This window comes from Macaca mulatta, chromosome 3 (assembly GCF_049350105.2).
Source record: "Macaca mulatta isolate MMU2019108-1 chromosome 3, T2T-MMU8v2.0, whole genome shotgun sequence".
Taxonomy (NCBI): Eukaryota; Metazoa; Chordata; class Mammalia; order Primates; family Cercopithecidae; genus Macaca; species Macaca mulatta.
Window position 1 is genome coordinate 162,935,692 of NC_133408.1, and position 19,444 is coordinate 162,955,135.

At 37.4% G+C, this 19,444-nt stretch overlaps 1 protein-coding gene across 1 annotated transcript in view; it reads right to left on the reverse strand.

The window, feature by feature from the left end:
* The window catches only part of SLC13A1 (solute carrier family 13 member 1), a 92,420-nt gene that overhangs the window by 19,519 nt on the left and 53,457 nt on the right, over positions 1-19,444 (reverse strand). The window contains exons 7-8 of the mRNA XM_001085242.5: positions 19,290-19,441; positions 1,548-1,667 (exon numbers count right to left, since the gene is read on the reverse strand). Coding sequence (XP_001085242.2) covers positions 1,548-1,667; positions 19,290-19,441 — 272 coding nt within the window. The remainder of the gene's footprint in view (positions 1-1,547; positions 1,668-19,289; positions 19,442-19,444) is intronic.

Genomic DNA, 19,444 nt, shown 5'->3' on the forward strand with positions numbered 1-19,444 from the left:
TGCATTTTAGATTTTGCTCTGGAGCCCTTCATAATTTTAAATGCTGGTTGCCATCTAAGTCATGTAACTCATTGGTACTTACGAACTACCAGCTTTGATCCCAGCCAAGATAATATTTTGAAGTTGTCTTTGAATGCGTATATTTGACATTTTAGTGGCATCAGTCGGTCTCCATTGGTCAACATTTTTTTTTTTTTTACTTTGACATCTATGTGTTCAATTTAGGCCCAGATGTATTAGAATTATAGCCTTGGAAGGGATCTAACTGATTTTCTGGGTAAATTCTATCATCTTACAATTGAAGACACTGAGACTGAGAATGGGTCTGGACTTGTAATGATCCCTTATCTGACCTCTGAGAAGCCACAATTTTATTCCTGGTCTAGTAATTCCTAAAGCAATATTCTTTCCACGGAGAACATCCTCAGATCTTTATTGTACTTGGTATATTGAAAAGGATGTCAATTTTGGTGCTAGCATGATGCAGGAAGCCGTATTTGTCACAGTGTAAGTAGCTTGATAACCCAAGGAAATCCCCACATTAAACTAAGTGGAGGTGCAAGCCTTAAAATTCCCCTTTAACAAGCTGGACATCAGATTGAGTTATTTATGCCCTTCAATATCTTATCATCTTAGGACTCAAAGGGCATCTAGATGATTTGTTTTCTAATCTTTATTTATTTATGTGTTTATTTATTTATTTAAGACAGAGTCTCGCTCTGTCACCCAGGCTGGAATGCAGTGGCACAATCTCCACTCACTACAACCTCTGTCACCCAGGTTCAAGCGATTCTCCTGCCTCAGCCTCCTGAGTAGCTGGGACTACAGGTGCCTGCCACCACACCTGGCTATTTTTTGTATTTTTTTAGTAGAGATGGGATTTCACCATGTTGACCAGAATGGTTTGGATATCCTGACAATGTGATCCAACCGCCTTGGACTCCCAAAGTGCTGGGATTACAGGCGTGAGCCACCATGCCTGGCCTTAATCTTTATTTTTATTTATTTTGTTTTTTGAGACAATTCTCTGTCGCCAAGGCTGTAGGGCAGTGGTGTGATCTCAACTCACTGCAACCTCCGCCCAGAAAGCTCAAGCAATCCTTCCACCTAGCCTCTTGAGTAGCTGGGACAAGAGGCGCACACCACCATGCCTGGATGGTCCTTTTAGGGGGGAGGTTTTTGTTGTTGTTGTTGTTGTTTTTTGGGGGTTTTTGTTTGTTTGTTTTGGGTAGAGACAAGGTTTTGCTATGTTGTCCAGGCTGGTCTTGAACTCAGAGAGGATTGCACAAGCAATCCTCCCACCTTGGCCTTTCAAAGTGCTGGGAATATAGGCATGAGTCACTGCATCTGGCCCCTTTCTAATCTTTAATTAACTCTTCCACAGTCAGTATTATTTAAATGAGATTCAAGCTTATCCTTAAAATATGTATTTGTGTGTATTAATTTTGTAGCCTGCATGGCATAGGGGAAAGAGCATCGGATAAGAAGCTAAGAACTAGGAACCTAGACACCTTTTTTTAGCCTATTACCATGAAATATTTACTTACTTGAATCCTAGGAAAAGCCACTGAAGCCAGATCCAGGATAAGAGTAGAATGATAAGAGCAGCCGGGAAGGAAAATGTAAACCATGATCCAAAGTTGAGGCAACGACAGTCAGGATAGCGTCTGTGTGAAAACATGGAGACATATTCAGGGAAGGAGAGACAGGTGGAATCATTTCAGATTGTAACAGGAAAGCAGCAGTCCACCTCTTTCCTGTGTTGCTGTCCAAGAAGGAAGTCCTGGAATATACTCATCATTAAGTAGAGTACTTTTACCCCTTATCTCCTGTCTTGATTCTGTAACTGCATAATTATCGCTGCATCCCATAAAAGCAAGAGTCGATATGTTTTGATTTTTGTTCTCTATATTTAATCTTTAAGGACGTGCTTGTGGAAAAAACCCAGCGCAGTGCTTGGTACTCATCAAATGCACAAGAAATAGGTGTTCATGAGGTGTGTGCGTTTTGTTGTCACTACTCAAATCATCAGTATATGAACAAGGAAAGACACATAAGCAGAATTGGGAACGGGTGAAAATTAATGGGACTGAATGTCTGTTCCCATTTCACCTTGGTGACTAGAATTCTTGGCCCTGTGAAAGAACTCTGATCCAGCCCAAGTCATCTCCCAAGGCTGTTTTCCCCTCTGTTTCTTCTACCTCAAAGCACAGCAACCATCGAACCAGGTATATGGTAGCTCTTTCTTCCTAGAACCAGATGGTGCTTTGGGGCACAGTCAAATGGAATAACTCTGAGCCAGATAAAAATAATTAAAAGTTCTGAAGAAATCAACAACTTTTCTTTTTATCTTACCTAGTTATTTTTCAACTTTTAAACTCACATAATAACAGCAACAACAAAAGGTCAGACACTAGCACAGTTTCTTTGGTAACCTCACATTCATTGTTCTAAAATGTCTCATACCAAATAAATTCTTATATAGTCATCTATTTTATAACTACGGAGAAACAATAGGAAATTTGAGAAATAGTTGTCTTTACTTTTTTTCTAAAAGCAGTAACAGAGATAAATTTGAAAATCTGAAAAACAAAGATATACAGAAGTAATGAAAACATTGTTAGCATATTTTAATATTCTTGAAGTCATAAAATATGTAGAACTTTATAGAAATATAGATTTGCATTTTTTCTATTTGAATCATACTTTGTCTTTTATCATTTAAAAATCATGTAAGTAATAAAATATTTCATGTTATATCTATGTAGCAAATTTATTCACTTTAGAATGTTTCTTTTTCTACTTTAAGATGGTTCTTAATAATATGGGTCCTCAAAACTCTAGATTTCTAAGGTTTTCAATAATTTTCTTATGAAAAGTTACTAATCTCCCTAGGCCCTACAATTATCTTTAGCAACTTGAGGATAATTTTTATCTACCTTGAAGAGATCCAAATATTAGCTTACATATTTATGCAATTAGAAAGTGACAAATGATAATTAAAGATGTTAGAAAATTGGCAGTGTGGTGAATGGAAAAATGCTTTATCACATCCATGAGGCTCTACTGAAAACTGTTCGTTTTTGAAAAATGTTTGTTGTCTCCAATTGGAAAATAAAGTAACGGGGGAAAAGCTGATTTCCCATTAACATTAGACTTGGATTACGGGATGACCTATGTTATTCTGTATACAACCTAACGACACTCAGGAATGCTGCTTGGATTAGGTTTAGACCCATGTCCTCAAGCCTAATTTCACTTTTCACCATCTGTGGCTGATATCTTGAAATCAGTATGCAGAGTTCTCTCTACCCACTGGAGAGAATCCTGCAAAATGTATTTGACTGAAGACGGGCTTTTCAGAATTTTTGCCTGAAGGAATAGTTTCTTTAGAAAAATGAAAGCCTGAAAAAGTTAAACTTTGTTGTTTTGTTTAGTTTAATAGTATCGAAGTATATAAACAACCACATGGGACTATGCCTCTTTAATCATAACCTTTACCCTTATACCTAGAGTGAATATTTTGAGCGAATAAAGAAATGTATGGCATACTCTAAGGATTTTCTTTTGCTGTGATGTTCCTTTTCCCACTCTTTCTCATATCCTACAAGTGAAGAGACTTCAAACATGCGTCTAAAGCAAATACAGATTTCTTCTGTCATGAACTATGCTAAGAGATTTAATTCTGATGAAATCCTTTTCTTTTACCTAACACTGGTGTCTACCAAGTGCCAGGTGCTTTCCAAGCTACTGAGGACATAGTGGTGAATGAGATTGACCTGGTGCAGGCTCTCATGAAGTTTATGTTCAAGTAGGGAACACAGGCAATAAACATGTAAACATATAACAAAATAGGAAATAAAGCAGAATGATGTAATAAAACGTGATTAGGGGAAGGGGGAAATTTTACATAATGTCGTCAGAGAAGGTAACGTTTTGGATGAAACCTAAATAGTAAGAAGGAGCCAGTCATGTAAATAACTAGGAAACAGCATTCCAGACAGAGGAAATAGCAATTACAAAGTCCTTGAGTTAGGAATGAGTTTGTCGCACTTGTGGAGAGACAGGAGACCACTGTGGCTGTGGGTAGTGAGTTAGTGTGACATGAAAGAAGTAGTCAATAGGGATCAGATCATATATAACCTTGTAGCCAGTCTGAAAGAATTTGGATTTTATTACAAATGCAATAAGGACTAATTGGAACATAGTAAGTTAGTAACGTGACATGATCTACTTAGTAATTGACCTAAAACAGATTGGCTCCTGGATGCATTCTCAGGATTGAAGGCAACAAGAGTGGAAACAGCGTGTGATGTTCAGGATGTGGTAGGCAGAGTTCCAAAATATGACCCAAATTCCTGCCGCCTAGTGTGCATGCCTTGTACAATCTCCTCTTCTGTGTGGGTAGAATCTGGGAATATGATGAGATATCACTCCTGTGATTAGGTTGCTTAGTGAAAAGAGTGAAGGGATTTTCCTTAGGTAATCAGAGTCCCTATCAATTGATAGAGTTAATCAAAAGCACGAACTACCCTGGGTAGGCCTAACTTAATCAGGTGAGCCCTTAAAAGAGAGTTTCCTGCTGGCCTGAAGAAGCAAACGTCCTGTTGTCAGAGGACGGGGTCCTGTAGCAAGTGCCTGAGGGCAGCCTTTAGAAGCTGAGAGTGACCCCATGCCAACAACCAGCAAGAAAATGGACACCTCAGTAATTAAACTGCAAGGAACCAAATTCTCCTGACAACCTCAATGAGCTTGGAGGAATACCTTGAGCCTCTATCTACGTTACAGGTCCAGTTGCCACCCTGCTGTCAGCCTGGTAAGATCCTGAGCAAGAGCCCAGCTAACCTTTGCCTGGAGTCTTTTTTAAAAAAATTCTTAAAATTTTTAATTTTTGTGGGTACATAGTTGGTGTATATATGTATGGGGTACCTGAGATATTTTGATAAAGGCATTCAATTTGTAATAATCATACCATGGAAATGGGATTATCCATCCCCTCAAGCATTTATCCTTTATGTTACAAACAATCCACTTATACTCTTTTAGTTATTTTTAAATATACAATTAAATTATTAACTATAGTCACCCTGTTGTCCTATCAAATACTAAGTGTTGTTCATTCTTTCTGTTAATTTTGTACCCATTAACCATCTCCACCTTCCAGCCCACACCCTATTATCCTTCCGAGTCTTGGGTCACCATTCTTCTACTGTCTATCACCATTAGTTCATTTGTTTTGATTTTAGATCCCACAGATAAGTAAGAACATATAATGTCTTTCTGTGCCTGGTTTATTTCACTTAACATACTGACTTCCAGTTCCATTTATGTTGTTGCAAATGACAGGATCTCATTCTTTTTTTATGGCTAAACAGTATTCCATTGTGTATGTGTACCACATCTTCTTTATCCATCTGTTGATGGGCACTTAGGTTGCATCCAAATCGTGGCTATTATTAATACACACAGTATTGCAACAAACATGGGAGTGCAGATATACCTTCCAAATACTGATTTTCTCTCTTTTAGGTATATACCCTGCAGTGGGATTGCTGAATCACATGGTGGATTTATTTTAGTTCTTGAGGAACTTCTGAACTGTTCTCCATACTGGTTGTACTAATAATTTACATTCCTACCAACAGTGTATGAGGGTTCTCTTTTCTCTACATCCCCACCAGCATTTGTTATTGCCTGTCTTTTGGATAAAAGCCATTTTATCTGGGGTAAGATGATATCTCATTGTAGTTTTGATTTACATTTCTCTGATGATCAACAATTTTGAATGCCTTTTCATATGCCTGTTTGCCATTTGTATGTCTTCTTTTGAGAAATATTCAAATATTTTGCCCATTTTTAATTGTATTATTAGATTTTTTCATATGGAGTTGTTTGAGCTCCTTATATATTCTGGTTATTAATAATTTGTTAGATGGAAAACTTGCAAATATTTTTTCTCATTCCGTGGATTATCTATTCGTGTTGTTGATTGTTTCCTTTGCTGTGCAGAAGCTTATTAACTCGATGTGATGCTATTTGTCCATTTTTGCTTTGGTTGCCTGGACTTGTGGGGTATTAGTCAAGAAATTTTTGCCCAGACCCATGTAGTAGAGAGTTTAATCAATGTTTTCTTGTAGTAGTTTCATAGTTTGAGGTCTTAGGCTTAAGTATTTAATTTATTTTGATTTCAGTTTTGTTTATGGCAAGAAATAAGGGTCTAGTTTTATTCTTCTGCATATGGATATCCAGAGTTCCCAGCACCATTTATGGATAAGACTGCTTTTTCCCCAGTATATGTTCTTGGCACCTTTATCAAAAATGAGTTCACTGAAGATGTATGGATTTGTTTCTGGGTTCTCGATTCTGTTCCATTGGTCTATGTGTCTGTTTTTATACAAGTACTATGCTGTCTTGATTACTATAGCTCTGCAGTATAATTAGAAGTCACGTAATGTGATTCTTACAGTTTTGATCTTTTTGCTAGAGATAGCTTTGGCTATTCTGGTTCTTTTGTAGTTCCATATACATTTTAGATTATTTTTCTATTTCCGTGTAGAATGTCATTGACATTTTCATAGGGATTGCCTTGAATCTGTAGATTGCTTTGGGTAGTATGAACCTTTTAATTCTTATCCATGAACATGGAATATCTTCCCATTTTTTTGGTGTCCTATTCAATTTCTTTCATCCCTGTTTCATAGTTTTTATTACAGAGATCTATCACTTCTTTCATTAATTCTTAGGTACTTAGTTTTATTTGGGGCTGTCATAAATGGAATTACTTTTTAAAATTTCTTTTTCTGATTATTCACTGTTGGCATATACAAATGCTACTGATTTTTGTTTGTTGATTTTATATCCTGCAACTTTACTGAATTTGTTTATCAGTTCTAATAGTTTTTTGGTGGAGTCTTTAATTTTTTTCCAAATATAAGATCATATCATCTGCAAACAAAGATACTTTGACTTTTTCCTTTCCAATTTGGGTTCCTTTTTAACTTTCTCTTCTCTGATTGCTCTAGCTAGAACTTCCAATACTATGTTGAATAACAGTGTTGAAAGTGGGCATCCTTTTCATGCTGCAGATCTTGGGGAAAACCTTTCGGTTTTTTACCCAGTCAGTATAATACTAGCTGTGGGTCTGTCATCTGTCATATACAGCTTCTTCTTCTTCTTCTTCTTCTTTTTTTCTAATGTTATGGTATTTTCTTTCTTTACAAATTTTTCCAGGGTTTTATTGTGAAGGGATGTTGAATTTTATGAAATGCCTTTTCAGCATAAATTAAAATGATTATATAGTTTTTATCCTTCATTTTGTTGTTATGACGTATTATTACATTGATTTATTTGCATATGTTGACACATCTTTGCATCCCAGGGATAAATGCCATTTGGTCATGATGAATGATCTTTTTAATGTATTTGTTGAATTCAGTTTGTTAGTATTTTATTGAGGATTTTTGCAACAATATTCATAAGGTATATTTCTCTGTAGTATCCTTTTATATGTGTCTTTGTCTGGTTTTGGTACCAAGGTAATACTGGACTCATAGCATTTGAAATTATTCCCTCCTGTATTTTTGGAATAGTTTGAGTAGGATTGATATTATTTCTTCTTTAAATATTTGGAAGAATTCAGCAGTGAAGTCATTGGGTCCCAGGCTTTTCTTTACTGGAAGAATTTTATTATGGCTTCAATCTCATTACTTGCTATTAGTTTGTTCAGGTTTCAGATTTCCTCATGGTTCAATCTTGATAGATTGTACATGTCTAGGAATTTGTCCATTTCTTCTAGGTTTTCTAATTTATTGGCATAGAGCTGCTCATAGTTGCTACTGATGATCCTTTGAATTTCTGCAGTATCAGCTACAATTACTTCTTTTTCATCTCTGATTTTACATATTTGGATCTTTTCTCTTGCTTTCTTAGTCTGGCTAAAGATTTGCCAATTTTGTTTAACTTTTTTTTTAAAAAACAACTCTTTGTTTTCGTTGATTTTTGGTATTGTTTTCTTTATTTCAATTTAACTTAATTCTACTCTGATCTTTTCTTCTACTAACTTTGGGTTTGGTTTGCTCTTGCTTTTATCGTTCTTTAAGATGCATCATTAGGTTATTTGAACTTTTTCTTTGTTTTTCTTTAATGTAGGCACTTAGAGCCATAAACTTCCCTCTTGGTACTGCTTTTTGCTGTATTCCATATATTTTGATATATTGTGTTTCCATTAACATTTGTTTCAAAAAAATTTTCAATTTCCTGCTGAATTTCTCTATTGACCCACTGGTCCTTCAGGAGCATATTGTTTAATTTCCACATGCTTTTATAGTTTCCAAAATTCCTCTTGTATTTGATTATTAGTTTTACTCTATTGTGGTTAGAGAAGATGTTTGATATTATTTAAATTTTTTGAATGTTTTAAGACTTCTTTTGTGACCTAACATATGGTCTATCCTTCAGAATGGTCCATGTGCTGTGGAAAAGAATGTGTATACTGCAGCCATTTGATGAAATGTTCTGTAAATATCTGTTAGATCCTTTTGGCCTATAGTGCAGATTAAGTCCAATGTTTCTTTGTTGACTTTCTGTTTGTAAGGTCCATCTAATGCTGAAGGTGGGGTGTTGAAGTCTTTAGCTATTATCTCTCTCTCTCTCTCTCTCTCTTTAGCTCTAATAATATCTGCTTTATATATGTGGGAGCTCTCATGTTGGTTGCATATATATTTACAACTATTATATCCTCTTGCTGGATTGACCCCTTTATCACTATATAGTGACTCTTCTTATACTTTTTGTCATGAAATCTATTTTGCCTGATATAGGTATAGTGACTCCTGCTCTTTTTTGGTTTCCATTGGCATGGAATATCTTTTTCTATCTCTTTATTTTCAGTCAACTCGTGTCTTTATTGGGTAAGTGTGTTTCTTGTAGGCAACTGTCCAATAGATCTTGTTTTTTATCCATGTAACCACTCTATGTCTTTGGATTGGAGAGTTTAATCCATTTATATTCAATGTTACTACTGATTAGTAAGGACTTACTCTTGCCATTTTGTTATTTGTTTTCTAGTTGTCTTGTGGTCTTTTCTTTTACTTCGTCTTTACTTCGTTCACTAAAAGGAAGCTTTTAGTCAAGGTAAGTTTCTCTAGTGATATGGTTTAGTTTCTTGCTTTTTATTTTGTACGTATACAGTGAGGCTTGATGTTCTAATGTACTATGGCTCAGCTAGCACTCAAACCACAAGACATAGTCCTTCCCGCTCTCCCTCCCCTTTCTGAAGGCAGTGAAAGCTCACCCTGTGTCCACTGCCACCACAGATCCATGGGGAGCATTGCCAAGCTACCACTGATGTTCCTTTAAGGTCCAAGGGCTCTTCAGTCAGCTTGTGTGGATACTGCCTGGCCTGGGACTCACCTTTCAGTACAGTGGGCTCCCCCTCCTTCCCAGGACAGGTCCATAAATGCCATCTAAGAACCAAGTCAAGGAATCAGAGACCTTAAGAACCTGCTTGGTGCTCCACCCCTGTGGCCAAGCTGGTACCTAAAGTGCAAGCCAAAGTCCCCTTTACTTTTCCCTCTGCTTTTGTCAAGCAGCAGGAGTCTCACCCCATAGCCCTCACAGGTAAGAATGCACTGATTCTCACCTGAAGCCAGCATCTCTTAGAGTCTCACCCAAAGCCCTTGATGTAGTATCTGAGTCTTGCTGGTGGTTTTTCAGGGGCCAAGAGCTTTTCTTTTCTTTTCTTTTTTTTTTTTTTAGATAAAGTCTCACTCTGTTGCCCAAGCTGGAGTGCAGTGGCATGATCTTGGCTCACCACAACCTCTGCCTCCCAAGTTCAAGTGATTCTCCTGCATCAGCCTCCCGAGTAGCTGGGACTACAGACCTGTGCCACCATGACCAACTAATTTTTGTATTTTTAGTAGAGATGGGGTTTCACTATGTTAGCCAGCCTGGTCTTGAGCTCCTGACCCCGTGATCCGCCCACCTCAGCCTCCCAAAGTGCTGGGATCACAGGCGTGAACTACCACGCCTGGCTGACGAACAGCTCTTTAGTTAACAGGTGATGCATCCTCCCAGGACTGAGTCTTCCTTCAGGATAACAGATTTCATTCTGGCCCAGGGTGTCTAGAAATGTTGTCCCAAAACTAGGGCCTGGAAAGGGGGCCAGTACCCTAACTTGCTGTGACTGAGCTGGTATACAAGATGCAAGACAAAGTCCTCTCCACTCTTCCCTCTCCTCTCTTCTCCTCTCCTCGAGCAGTAGGAAAGAGTCTTTTTCTTGGAGCTGCAATCTGTGCAACCGGGAATTAGTGAAGAGATGATGTCAGGACTCCCTTAGCTGCCCTGTCTGGTGTCCCAGTAGACTACATTCCCCCAACACAAGTCCTTTGCCTCTAGGCCCAGTTCAGCACTAGGAGATGCCTAGGAGTTGTAGTTTTTGTGACCTAGACTTCCTTTCATGTTTATTTTTGGACCCAGAACACTTTAGCCTGCAGTGGTGAGGGTTGTGGGAAGTCAAGTTCCAACTGCTGGGATGGGCACTCCTTCTCTGGCTAGGGCTGGTTTAAATGCTCTCTCAGTGTGTGGGCATCTGCTGAGTTTGGTCCGGTTTTTCTTTCTGCTATGACAGGGCGGCACTGATTTCAATGCCTCACAATTGCTTTCCCCCACCCCTCCCCATAGCACAAGAATGTTCTCTGCAACATGCTGCCACTGCCAGGGAATGAGGGAGGGGCAGCATCTGTGATTTTAGACTGTTTTCTCTACCTCTTCAGTGCCTCTTTCAATGATATGAAATTAAAAAGAGCTACTGTGAGTGCTCACCTGATTTTTGGTCCTTATGAAGGAGCTTTTCTATGTGTAGATAGATGTTAAATTGGTGTCCTTGCATGGGGTACTATCCACGGAGCCTTCTATTCCACCATCTTGCTCTGCCCCTTTCTGCCTGAACTGTTGACCCACAAAAATAATGAGATAATAAATGTGTGCTGTTTTAAGCCACTAAGTTGATTGCCATTTGTAAGGTAGCAGTAGAAGAGGAATACACAGGGAAACCTATTAAAAGACAAAGAAAGTTCCTCTGAAGTAGGGTAGAGTGGAGTAGATTTTAGTTTACATGTGAAGATAAACAGAAGGCAATAGATTTTATATATACTTGGAATAAAACATAGGAAATAGAGAAAAGATGTCATTATGTTGAAATGGTGAAGTCTGAGGGGAGGTCGGGTTGGCAGGAGGGCAGGGGAGAGGTGGCAGATCAAGCATGCTGTTTTGGGATGTGATGACTTGATATGTCCCTCAGTTTTCAAAGTGGTCATGTTGGAATGCAGCTGGATAAATAAGTCTGAAATTCAGAGCAGAGGACAGGGATAGAGATATAAAATTGGTAGTTATCAGCACATAGGTGGTGTTACAAACATAGAAATGAGTCTGATAATCTGAGGAGTAATGGAGATTTAGAAGCGAAGTGCTTCTCTTGGGGCACTGTTAGTTTTAGAAGTTAGGTAGAAAGTAGGAATGAGCAGATGAGCTAAGCACTTTTAATTTTATCAAAAATCCTGTGAAGAAAGCATTAAATTTTTATTTTACACAGGAAGAAACTGAGTCTTAGGGGGCTAAGTGGATTGCCCAAAGTCAGATTGTATAATCAAACTGTATTTTTAACCCAGGAGGAGTTTAAAACACAACCTCTGTCCATTAAACCACCATATCCTCAATTTCAGCCCCCAGGTAAAAAGAGAAAATACCATATATATTACAAAACATTCACAGGCTGGAGTACAGCCTTCATGTTTTCGTGGCATTTTAAAACAACTGTAGAAATGATGCCCCATAACACGGAGATGTGCTTTGACCTAAAGCACATTTATGCATCAAGGTTGACTCTTAGGAAGAGTCATTGTCACTGCATATAACTTATATGTTATATGCAACTTATGCCCCACTGAAAAACAAATAACTTTAATACCTAGGAAATACCCAGAACATAGCTTCAAAAGAATGAATGTAGTCTTGGAAATTTATAACCTTGGAACAGATTTTGGGCATTAAGGGTCACAGTATGCTAGTGTCCACACAAACTATAGACCTTTTGACTGAAGTCAGTTTTGATTATCTCTGAGATAAAGCTACCTTTCTAATTTGTATGTGTGTACTTCCAGAGGATTTTCCTCAAAATATTAAATATTTATCATTCATGATCCAGGCCGAGATTTTTAACAGCAATGGCAAAAGTAGAGCAGTGGCAATAACAACAGCTAACCTTATTGACAAGTTACTATGTGCCAGACCCTCTGCTAGAGCCACATGTGTATTATGGCATTTAATTATTTCAATAATGTTGTGAGTTCTAGTATCATCCCCATTTTACAGAAAAGGAAACTGATAGTCACAGAAGTTAAGCTAATATATGGTGGGCTTGAAATCTGAATTGAGGTCTAAGTTCAAACTCTGCCATGTTAAAATTTCTTCCATAATATTTACCAGAGGAATTATTACTGAGAAGTATATATTGCTCATTTCTGCAGGAAAAAATCATAGTAATCTTTGAAAGTGGTTATTGCTAGGTAGTTGTTCCTCATATGTGAGGGGGAGTGGTTCTAGCAACCCCCACAGTTACCACAATCTAGAAATACTCAACTCCCGAAGTCAGTATAATCCCCATGTATATACATGAAAAGTTGACCCTCTGTGTCCACGGGTTCCACAGCCCTCAAATACTGTATTTTTTATCTGTGTTTGGTTGCAGATGTGGAACCTGTGGATATGGAGGGCCAACAGCATTTTTTTAAACAAATCTTCATATGAGCAAACCCATGCAGTTCAAACCTGTGTTGTGCAAGGGTCAACCATAATAAGTTTATCTTCTTACTCTCTAATTAGTGATGTAAAACACAGTTAGCAACAGTGACTGTGTTGATCATTGATAATACAGCTTTCATCCAACATGCTTTCCCTACCCGTAGATTTCACAGCTGATATCTATAAACCAAAAAATGTAATTTGGTAATCAGCAAGGTGTGAAATTTTTTTGTGATAATCTTCCATTCTTTATCCAGTAGATCTTTTGTGTGTATGTTTAACCAATAGCTGTTGTATTTATTTGATGAGATTGATGCGTCAAAACCACTCTACCATGAAAGTAGTAATAGTCTCTAATAATATTTCCCTTCATAGGTTTGTTTTGATACTAAAAGATTATTCAGCTATTTAGATGATTCCCAAGAATAATTAGTACTTCATTATGTCTTAATACAGTTCATCTCTACTGATGTTTATTGATCACTGATACAGTTTGGATGTTTGTTCGCTTCAAATCTCATGTTAAATTTATGTTCATTAACGTTGAAAGTGGGACCTAGTGAGAGGTGTTTGGGCCATGTGGGCGGATCCCTCATGAATGGCTTGGTGCCCTCCCTGTGGTAGAGTTCACAGGAGATCTGCTTGTTAAAAAGAGTCTGAGGTCTCTCCCCTGTGTCTCTTGCTTTCTTGCCATGTGATTCCCTTTTGTCTTTGCTATGACTGGAAGCTCCCTGAGGACCTACCAGAAGCTGAGCAGATGTTGGTGTCATGCTTGTGCAGCCTCAAGAACCATTAGCCAAAATACACCTCTTTTCTTTATAAATTACCCAGTCTCAGGTGTTCCTTTATAGTAGCACAAAACCGACTAATGAAATCACCTACTTGTATCCTTTATGGGCTAATAGAAGAATAGGACAATGATTCGTTCAGCCATTACAAGCTTGTAATTTTCAAGGGTGGTGGTGTAATCCTTAATGTGCATGTGTGAATAAGACAAGCTCATGGAAGAGTAAACATAGGTTATGATTTTTAAAAGGAATGAAAATGGTGGTTAAGAAATAACAGAACAGAGGGCCAAATGGTATTGAATCCACAAAAGTAGAGAAAGAGGTTGACAGAGTTGGCTGGTGTGGGGTCCCCCAGTTCCCTCTGCTTCCTTTCTGAGTCCTGACTGAAAATTAGAGTGCCTTGACCTCTGTGTGACCCAGCCATCTGCAGGTTATTTCCCCCCACAGGCTTGAACCCAAACTGGGGACTTGAACATTCCCAGGCACTAATAAATGTATCTAGGTTTACTAAAAAGAAATTGGCCCTGACTCCAAGCCAAATTCCTTAAACTTTACGCTCTGATCCCCTTGAAGTGGGTGCACCCAGGTGGAACATTCCTTTTCTCTCATTGTTCCTCTAGAGGATTGCACTCTGTAAGTTCCCCTAATATATGCTTGTACCAATCACCCTGGTATTTCATTCTTCTTTCTTTGGAATCTCAGTTAGCCCCATCTCAGGACTGTTTGGGCATTCCCTTGTGGAAATTCCCCAGCTGTGGCTTTTGAGGCAACTCCAGCGAAGAGTTCAATGGAACAAAATGGCTGATTTTTCAAGAACCAGAGTAGGAAGTAATAGCTTAATTACAAGATAGTATTTATTGACAGTAGTGTTAGAAAATGTTAGTTGATGACTGGAAGAATGTATCAGTGGAACAAAGTGGGATAAGAACCAGGTAGAGAGCATTAAGCAAACAGGATTTTCTTTATGGAAGAGCCAATGAAAACCTAATGAATTTGTATAATTACAACAAGAGGTGGTAGAACAAAGACTATTTCCAGAATACCCTGTTGCAAGGATTTATTAAAGCTAATGGTGAATTAATCATAGGGGAGTGTAGGAATTTAAGAATTTAGGTGCCACCGCTACTACTAGATTCTAAGAATCAGAATGTCAGAAATATTTCATACTTTATAAATATCAGCCATCATCCTACATGCCTCTCTTCTACTACTGTACAAGCCCTGACTCATCCTCCATTTTGAAAATGGTCTTCTGGCTTTCAAAATACCATATGCTTCTGATACTTCTCCTACTTCGCTTAACTTTGCTCATCCTCTTCCTTGTCAATATTTCCTAAGAGTCTATCCATGTCTCAATTATTTTAACATTTTTTCCTACATGACCATTTTCATGCTCAAAAAATTACTATTTGCCATATAGAGAGACACTCAAATTTATAACGAACTCAAATGATGCATTTGCAAATGATTGCTGAAAATCACTTTGTGGATAGGTTCTCAGCAGGCATTTCAATGTGTCCAAATTCAAATTTATTAATTTCTCCAGTGAACCTGCACCTTCCCATGTCTTCTCAAGAAGTTCATGGCATCACTATCTATCTGACCTTATGGACAAAAGTCCCCAGAGTTGCCCTAACCCCTCCTTACACTTAAATTCTCATATCTAATTACTTACAACCTTCTGACTTTGCAGTGTCTTGAGTCCAAATCCTCCTATCACTTCACAACTAGCCTAGTTCTGCCTTTCATCGTTTGTTGGCACTTTGATCACAGACTCCTAATTGGTTTCCTGTCTCCAGACTTCTATAGTGGCAATCTAATACTGCTATTCTAAACTATGCAAAACATGCACAGACTATTTCACTCCTCCCTAAAAAACAAAACAAAACAAAAACAGTTACAGACTTTTTGGTACTTTGATTTAATGAATTATCTTCATTCGTTTTCTCCATAAATGTGGTGTTTGCCTCTTTTAAGATTATTCCAAGTCATATGGACACATTTTCTGTAGTAACCAAGGTATGTGGGACATAGCTACAGCCCTCTTTTAGGACACACCTTCTGTGATGTTTCTAGGAAGGTAACTTTTAAGGAGGCAGCCTTAAGGGTCTGGCTGGCTTTGGTTTTGGTCTTCAATCTGCTAAACTGAACCTCAACTTTCTCAACTCTAGTAGTAACAATAACCAACATTTATTTTATTTTATTTATTTATTTTGAAACAGGGTCTCACTCTGTCACCTGGGCTGGAGTGCAGTGGTGCAATCTCAGTTTATTGCATCCTTTGCCTCCTGGGCTCAAGCCTCCTTCCACCTAAGCCTCCCGAGTAGCTAGGACTACAGGTGTGCACCACCATACCAGCTAATTTTTGTATTTTTATAAATACAGGGTTTTGCTATGTTGCCCAGGCTCATCTTGAACTCCTGAAATCAAGCCATCTACCCACCTTGGCCTCCCAAAGTGCTGGGGTTACAGGTGTGAGCCAACACACCTGGCCAACCAATATTTATTCAGCCCATGCTTTTTCCTAGGCACTAAGTGCTAATTATTTTATGCAAAACTCAAAACAATCCTCTAAGAGAGAGATCATATTATTTTCCTCATTTGTTTGGAAAGGCAACAGGCTTTGAGAGTTTAATAATTGTCCAAAGTCACCTAGCTGGTAAGTGAAAGGGTTGAGGTTTGAACACAGATGTTTTAACTCCCGAGTGTAGGCTTTTAATCACTGACTATATACCACCTCTATAGCAAGGATATCCAGGATACAGGTACACTATAATGTATGTAAATTATCTGGCATGGACTCAATACGTCTCTCTATCTTCTCACCTACAGGTAAAAAAAAAAAAAATACTTCTACATTTTTACATTTTAATTTTTTTCTCATATTTATGTTTTGTTTAGACAATCGGATGAAATATTCTTCCTGGCAGATTTTATTTCTGCATTGTACAAAATAAGTCAAAACTGTGCATTGCACATTGTCAATTCTCAAGAAATGCTTATTAATTGAATGAATGAATGAAGGTCTGTTTTTATGTGTATTGAATAACTTTTAGCTTTCTCAGAATTCATTGTTTTTGTTTGCTTTATGTAAAAAGGAACACAAAATACATTTTAAATATCATTATATATACATTATATATAAAGAGATTTTATATGAAACATTATATGTATATCAAAAGAATAGAAATATAAGGCTTCAAAATATGTTATATAATTTCTTCCTCCAAAAGTTTATTTGTAAGATGGCACCTTTCTGTAAATGTCAATGGTATGAAGCCATTAACTCTGAGGTTTCATGCATCCTTTGGAGCTGGCAAGGCTCTAAAATGAAATTGTTCAAAAGGATCATTGGTATTACTCTAAAAGTTTACAAGTAGTATCAGGAGGAAAAGGTGGCATTATGTATTTTAAGCTTCTATAATATTTTCCATTGAAATTTAATGCATTCCATTTTATTATTGCTTTGAAATGCTACCGTGTTGTAGGGCCAAAATTTAAGCAAAATTTTAATAAATACCTCACTTGTTTAATACTATCAATTATGTTTTTTTCACATAAGGTTATTTTCCCTTCTATTCTGGTATTTTGTATCATAAAAGAATTCTCTGAATTTTTTCCAGTTTGCATATAATTTCTAATATAAAGACAACCTTTTGAAGACAAACAATATTATGTTTCAAAGTATATTTTAAGCATTCTCTAAATTTAAAGGACTTTTTGGCTGAATCCCCATGATTAGGAGAAGTAGAAGATTAGATAACTAGTGAAAATAGTTACTAAAACCTTTTGCTTAAAGTGCTATAATGCTCTTAATCTGTCATTACAAATGGATTAGTGCATCCAATAAATCAAGGGAAAAGTTAAACAAAATTTGGTTGATATACTCTGCAAGATCACAAAGACCAAAACAACTTCAATATTAATTACATTGACTGTATCAACTGCTTTCATGGGAATGATGGAAACCAGCAGTTCTCTAATATCAACAAAAATAAAGCATAAGAATTTGGTCTAGATATTAGAAAAAGAAATTCACAGAGGGGAACTAAGATGTGGAACCTCTTCCCTTGGAGAATTCATGACAAAGGATATAAGTCATTTTAAAAACGATGTCAGGTGCATTTCCTGTCTTGAATTAGGGGATCCGTTGGATAAGTCTTCAATGGTACTGTGAATTTCTGAAGCCTCTCATTTATAAATCAAAAGCCTTTTAAAGTTTTCTAAATCAGTAGTTGGAGTGTACATGATGGATGTGTATTCATAGAAACGATACTCTTGGAGGTCTGTGTAATATTGATCCTAAACTCCTATACCAGTGTTCTTTGAACACAAACACCCATTCTTTCTAGAATGGAGATTGACATTTTTTGAGTCTTGGATTTCTTAGCGAATCTATGCATGCACAACACTTTGCACTTTGCAAATAATTTCAGAAAATTCCTAGAGTCTATGAATCTACTTCGCGGAGCATGGTTCTCCTGCCTCTGAACTCTAATTGTTCTGTGAACTCAAATCCTGTTCCTACGCTTTCTCAATCCTGTCTATCTTCTTGAAATTCTGGTTATTATCTGTTCTTTTAGTAGAACCAGTCCGAGTGCTTATATGACACCATGGACTTTCATACTATTGTTTCAATGATACTTACATAGTGCAAAATATTTTTACTTAGTTTACTTTATGCAATTCTCACAATAACCCTATGAACTATGACGATTTTACATATGAAAAAAATAAGTCTTGGGAGAATCATGGACCTTTTTGTTGTTGTTAAATTCACAATGTGGCCAGGTGCAGTGGCTCATGCCTGTAATCCCAGCACTTTGGGAGGCAAGGCAGGTGGATCACTTGAGATCAGGAATTTGAGACCAGCCTGGCCAACATGACAAAACCCCATGTCTACTAAAAATACAAAAATTAGCTGGATATTATGGTGCATGCCTGTAATCCCAGCTACTCAGGAGGCTGAGGCACGATAATCACTTGGCGAAAGTTGCAGTGAGCTGAGATTGCACAAAATGTCCTCCAGCCTGGGCGACAGAGTGAGACTCTGTCTCAACAAAACAAATAAGTAAGTAAAATAATTCACAGTGTAAGTACCTGCAAATTGAGGATTTTTTAACCCAAGTGTTCTACCTGTTGAATCCACAGATTCCCATTTTCTGCAGTGGATTGTCATCACAGTTCCAAACATGTTAAGAGTCATATATCTGTTTATAGAATACTTTATTACTGACATTTACTGTAATTGTTCAATCTTTCAAATCTTTTTTGAATTCCAAAAGTCAAGCCTCCCATAATTAATACCTCTGTTTACCATTCATTATTTAAGTTCACATGTTGGTCCCCAAACCCTGCATAAATTATCCAAAGAAAATAATTCCCTTCCACTTTAGTTAACTATCATATGTGGTATTACTTTCAATGAAAAATGTTTTTCCTGTTTGTTTAGAGTGGTCAGCCAAGAGTTATCTCCTCTGAGCTGACCTGGGAAATCTGTTGGCACAAGTTAACTCTGTATTCCTAAATACTTAACTCTCAGTACAGAGGAAGGTCTGTAGACCTATATATGTCCTGAAGGGGAACAAAGGAGAGTTAACATAACATCTCTGTACTTGGATTCTCTGAATCCCAGGTAAGAATAATTTTTACAATTTGTGTGCTGCCCATATGTTAAATCACCAATCCAATAAGGTTACTTACGTATTGAAATACTCAGCAAAGATCAAGTTGGTGGAGGTACCAGTGATTGTTGTCAGTCCACCAATAGTAGAAGAGTAGGCAATGCACAAACACATAAGTTTACATATCATGTGGCCCTTCTTTGTTCGATATTTGGTTCCCATGCCTGAGTTCTG